The sequence below is a fragment of the Sinocyclocheilus rhinocerous genome, unplaced genomic scaffold (genome assembly GCF_001515625.1).
Source record: "Sinocyclocheilus rhinocerous isolate Xijiao unplaced genomic scaffold, SAMN03320098_v1.1 scaffold877, whole genome shotgun sequence".
Lineage (NCBI taxonomy): Eukaryota > Metazoa > Chordata > Actinopteri > Cypriniformes > Cyprinidae > Sinocyclocheilus > Sinocyclocheilus rhinocerous.
The window spans coordinates 221,609-227,733 of NW_015662177.1; the positions used below are offsets into that span (position 1 = coordinate 221,609).

At 39.0% G+C, this 6,125-nt stretch overlaps 1 protein-coding gene across 1 annotated transcript in view; it reads left to right on the forward strand.

Moving 5' to 3' along the window:
* Positions 1-6,125, forward strand: part of tyw1 (tRNA-yW synthesizing protein 1 homolog (S. cerevisiae)) — a 76,340-nt gene that overhangs the window by 4,502 nt on the left and 65,713 nt on the right. Inside the window, exons 2-6 of the mRNA XM_016537968.1 lie at positions 379-509; positions 634-768; positions 1,482-1,583; positions 4,773-4,967; positions 5,048-5,326. Of these exons, the coding sequence (XP_016393454.1) occupies positions 379-509; positions 634-768; positions 1,482-1,583; positions 4,773-4,967; positions 5,048-5,326 (842 nt within the window). The remainder of the gene's footprint in view (positions 1-378; positions 510-633; positions 769-1,481; positions 1,584-4,772; positions 4,968-5,047; positions 5,327-6,125) is intronic.

The following is a 6,125-nucleotide window of genomic DNA, read 5'->3' on the forward strand; positions in this document are numbered from 1 at the left end:
ACTTTTGCTGCTATTGAGGTGGGATATGGGTAAGGTTAGGGACAGATTTGGTGGTTTGGGTAGGTTTAAGTGTGGGTTAAGGTGTAAGGGATGGGTCAACAGTGTAATAATAAATGTAGTTACAGAAATTAATTACAGATGTAATTACATGCAGGCATTTTAAAATTATAAGTACAATGTAAAATGTACACAATAAGTGCATTGTACCAAATGATTAATTTAAATGTAAGTACATAGTAGTTAAGGCCACTTAATATAAAGTGGGACCCATTGTTCTATATCGATTGTCTATCTCATCAATAACTGATGTCGCTTATTGTTTGTTTCCACTGTTCCCGACAAGTCAAGTGTGCAAACGTTATTCCCGTGCCTTCACAGGTGTTTTGAATGATGTTTGGGATTACACTGAGAGCTACCTGCTGACTGTGTGGCAGAACAGGTTATATGTGTACACTACTGCTGCTGTTCTCATAGGAGTCTGCTTTACTATGAACATGCTTTTCAAAAAGGTAATTAAGCGTGTTTACTCTTAAAGCCTCTCTGCTATTTAAAGTATTTGTTAGTTTTTTTTCTTGGTTGCTAATAAATAATAAACACACAACCTACTTAATAGATTGTATTTTTCCTTTATAGAAAAAAACGGTCGACCCTGTAAGCCCTTGGCTTTATAAATCTGCAAAAAAGCAGGAACTTTCAGCTGAAACAGAAAAAGTCATTCATGTTTCTGGGGTCAAAGTGTTCTATGGATCACAGACAGGAACAGCAAAGGTTTGTATACACTGGTGATCAAAAGATTGGAATAATAAGGACGTTTTTGAAAGAAATTTCTTGCGCTCACTAATTCTGCATTTATTTGATTAAAACAGAAATATTGTGAAATATTTTTACAATTTGAAATAACTTTTCTATTGCAGTATACTTTAAAAAGTAATTTATTGCTTTGATACAAAGCTGAATCTTCAGCATCATTACTCCAGACTTCCGTGTCACATGATTCTTCAAAAATCATTCTAATCTGCTGATTTGATGCTCAAGCGACATTTATTATTATTATCAATGTTGAAAACAGCTGTGCTGCTCAATATTTTTGTGGAAACCGTAATATGCTACCATTCAAAAGTGTGGAGTAAGATTTTTTTAAATAAATGTATATATATATATTTAAATTCAGTAAGGATGCATTAAATTGATAAAAAGTGACAGTAAAACATATATAATGTTAAATGTTATAATGTTAATGTTAAACGATTTCGATTTCAAATAAATGCTTTTCTTTTAAACTTTCTATTCATCAAAGAATCCTGAAAAAAATTTATAATGTTTAAACATTTTAAATATTTCAAAAACATAAAAATTGTAGTTCTAAGTTTTTGACCTCCAATGTAATTATTATAATACATTTTTAATTAATTAATTAATTTGAACGAATTACATACAACTGTGTGATGTGGTTGTAAACTGCTATTTTTAACTCTGCCTAGGGTTTTGCAAAAGAGCTTGCTGGAGATGTCAGCGCTCAGGGGATCCAGTGTGAGGTTATAGATATGAAAGAGTATGACCCCGAGGACAGACTAACTGAGGAGGTGAGCTTAGCATGTGCTTCACTGGCCCCATACAGGCTGACTTCAACTTCTTCAGAATTTTTTTTTTGTTGCAGTAGCATGTAGTCGAGGAAGTAGAAATGGATGATTTAAACTTCAGGATTTGTCATGCTTGCATGAGTATTTCACTTTCAGCTAGGGCTGCACGATTTTTCGAATGTGATTGTCATGCGCGTCTTGTCAGTAAAGCCGGTTCTGTGATTAGTAGTAAATCTCCAGCACGTGCTTTCAGATGGAGCAGCATTTACTACACAGAGCCGTAGTTCACTGAAGCTACGCAAAATCGCGTCCATAATCGCAGACGATTTAATCGCGCGATTATGAAATGCATATTTGGAGTTTCAGCGCGAGAGCGCCCTCTGGCCTTCGGATGGAGATTTACTGCTGATCACCGAACCGTGCTTCTCTGAAAGATACGCATGACAATCACAGCTTCTGCCTAATCGCAATTTATCGCCTTTGCGTTTTAATTTCGATTAATTGTGCAGCCCTACTTTCAGCATTAAGAATATCACAGGAATTACTATAAGCTTCATATCTTTCAATTACCACTTACTCCGATAACATTTACAGGTAATATAGATCTTCTGGCTGGCAGTTAATCACAATACTTCTCCCTGAGAAGAATGTAAAATGATTTACCAGCCTTTTATTTCACCAGAGCTTAAATATTGGTTTGGCGAAGCTAACTCCTCTGGGTGGGACACTCCCAAGGAAGATGATCGTGAGTTCCAACAGCTCAAGGTAGTCATCCCGAGGTTGAACTACCTCTATCTGCTGGAAGCAGAACTGAAGGATGTTGTCTGCCACATTCTACAAAGCACTGGCAACATCATTGTCATCAATTCCGGTCTTGTAGTTAACCGTGGCCATTTGGACCCAGTTTCTGTCAAATCTCTTGAAGATGCCAATATCTGGACCGGTTGATGGACCTATGGTTATGCGAAAGACTTCCTCCAACATGATCTCATGAATATGGTGGTGGCAAGCCAAGTGCAGTAGATCTTTTCCCAGTATCCACTCAAACAACACGCAAGCTCCGTTCTTCCTGCCTGGATTGCTTGAGGTTGTGTCGAAGCAAATAGACCGAATCCAGTTTACCAAACCCCAGTCTTTCACTGCTTCATGGAGTGCTTCTGCCAGTGCTTGTCCAGTTCCAGCTGGCAATTTGAGGATGCACAGAAACTGTTCGACGCCACTTCCTGATACAATGATGGGGAGTCTGTCCACTTTCTCATCTCCTTTCAGTTCAGCCATCAGTTTTCCGTCCCAGTGAAGCATTAGGCGTTTTTCGCCAGAGAACTCTGACATGAGCTCCGCAAAGCGATCCTTACGGTACTGCTGATGAGCTCGCTGAACAGAAGAGCGGTTGATATTGAACTCATCGACCCGCTGACCGGAAGCATGGAGCACAGCAGACAGTGTGTGTACAATCGCTGGTTTTGGTTCGATCTAGTGCTGAAAGGACGTCCGGACTGAGAATGTTCTTCCTTCCCCTCGTACAGTTCCTCATCTTGTTAGGACCTGCTGCTGCAGCAGCTCCTTCCGCCTCACTTTCTCCGGCAGAGGCCTCCAGCACGACAGTTCTCTCAATCCACTTCATCATCTTCTGTTCTTGCTTTGCTTTCATCTCTTCCTGCTTGGCCAGCTTTACATCAGCTCCCACCATGCTTCCCCGTCTTCCCTTTTCACGCTGTGCCTTCAAAAATGCCCTATCTTCAACGATCTTAATCATCTTCAGCGCGTCTTGGTGAGCAATGTCAAAAAGATCATTCAAGGTCTTCTTGAATTCTTCTTCGTTCTACGGTTGTGTTTTGCTCTTTCGCCCCTTGTTCTTCTTCAAGGCCTCCCATTTTCCTACAGGGTCTTCGAGCTTCACAGCATGCTGAAAAGGCCTTATGGGAATGCGGGCCTTTTACCAAAAGTCTTGGACCTCCTTCATGGTCTGCACTGCTGCTTTATGCTTCATGCCATTCGGTGCAGATATACTTGAAGAACATCGCCAATGGACAGAAGCTTGCAACCTGTTAAAGACCCCTTCTTGCTTCCAAGCAAGTATATTTCATCCTGGTTATGCAAAGTGGCCGTCTGATATCAGAAATAGTCAAAAGTTTATCAGTAAACAAAACCTTCGCTAATATCACCTCTCAGATCTGGAAGTACCTGTTGATGAAAAGATGCATTCTTTGAGCATAAATGACAAATTATCTGGATGGTATTTTGCATACATTACATACTTCTAGTGGAGAAACAAATGAGGGAGTGAGAAGTTTACATTTACAATAAAAAAATTTTTACCCCCCCAATAAGGATCACCCTAACTGATATATCTTAAAATATGTCAGTGCCATTGTTTTTTCTCAAGATGCAAACCAGTAATGTTTATTTCTAAGGCATGTTTATAAAAACTACTTAAATGTCCTAATTGAACTATGGCCTAAACCAGGCCCAAGAGTATTAAGAGCAAAGTAACATCATTAAACTTTTTTGTTTCCTTAAATGATTTCTGTAGCACCAGACAAAGGCAGAATGCAAAACTACATCAACAGTTAAACTGAGAAAAAATGGTTTGAATGAATGAATTTGTGATAGAATTTTAATTTGTCTGTTCTCATTCTCTGAATCGGAGCAAAGCTGAGACATCTGTCACAGGACAGCTCATAGTCTAAAGGAGTTTTGCTCCTTTCAGCGTTTATACAGTGTTATAAGCACTATTATTCAGTATAATTAATATACTATTATAGTTTTTCATAATGTTTTGAATTAGATTTTTAAAATATTTAATGTTTAATATTTCTATATAGCTTTTAATTTTTATTTATTAGTTTTAGTTATTTTAGGGGTTTTTTTGCAAAAAAAAAATTTTTTTTTTTTTTTTAAGTAACAGTTTTTTTTTTATGGTTTTAGTTTACGACAACAACCCTGCTTATAGCATGGTTTATTCATGATGCTTGCTCTGTTTTAAATATTAAGAACAGTTTAGGTGAATAACATAAATGGTCAAGAAATGTCCAGATCACATTTTACCCCAAAATTAAAAGTTTGTTTTTTCTTTTGATTTTAGGGAAATAAGACCCAGACATTTCTTACGTTTAGTGCTCTTAGTAGAGAGCTGCTTCCATGAGTACCATGTTAAATATTTCTTAATGCTCTCATATAATTTTGTTCTAGTGCACAAGCAAGATGATTTGTGTGTTCCTGGTGGCCACATACACAGATGGGCAGCCCACTGAGAGTGCCGAATGGTTCTCTAAATGGCTTGAGGAAGCCTCCACAGACTTCCGATATGGGAAAACCTACCTGAAGGGAATGAGATACGCTGTCTTTGGGCTGGGGAACTCTGTTTATGTTGGCCATTATAACACGGTGAAACACACCTGCAGTTTTCTCTCCATTTTTGATGGGATTGTGTTGAATCTTACACTAAATATATTTTCTGTATTCAGGTCAGTAAGAACATAGATAAGTGGTTGTGGATGCTGAGCGCTGCACGGATCATGACCAGAGGAGAAGGCGACTGCAACGTTGTGAAGAGCCGACACGGCAGCGTGCAGGCCGACTTCCAGGCCTGGAAAATGAAGTTCCTGAGCCGGCTGCAGGCCCTGGCCAAAGGTGAGAAGAAAGCCTGCTCTGGCAAGTGCAAGAACGGCAACTGCAAGAATAAGAAGAAACATAAGGAGGAGGCAGAGGACAGCCACTCGCTCGCTGAGAAGAACAACTCTGAGGCAAGCCAGCCCTCCTCTCTAATGTCTTTGAACACATGTAGTCATGGTAACAGCTCTTGCACTGCACATCCTGAGAGCAGATTGTTCCCCTGCAGTCTGTGGTGCACTCATGTAAATGGGATCTGAACAGCAGGGGTAACATTACTGACTTCGGAGGAAATTTTATTATCTTAGATGTCCCTCTCATATTCTTTACTCAAACACTTTTAGGAAACATCGTTGTCATAAAGTTAAGCCCCTTTGAGTCATATAAATGATTGCATTTAATAACCTTAAAGACACATGAAATCAAAACTGACCCCATTTTTCCCCTTTTGGACATAATCGGACATAACAAACCGATCTGGCTCTGGATTACATTCCAAAGGGCCATTACTTGAGTGCTTTCGGAAATGTTTCCACTGACTAGAGAGACGAATGAAACAAAACCAATGACTGCTAATTAGGGGTGGGAATCACCAGAGGCCCCACAATACGATATTATCACGATACTTGTGTCACGATACAATATTATTGCGATTATAAATATATTGCGAAATTGTGCGATATATTGCAATTTATTACCTTTTTCCAACTTCAAATTATGTCCCCAAACGAAAACTTTGGCAAGATCTGTTTTAACAAAAAAAAGAAACATTTCTCAGTTTGTTTATCTCACTTAAACAGACAAGCTGCGCAAAACCACATTCATATATGATCGTGGTTTTGCGCAACTTGTCAGTGCACAACGGCTCTGTGTAGTAAATGCTGCTTCATGTGAAAGCACTCACGTGATGGAGATTTACCGCTGATTACAGAA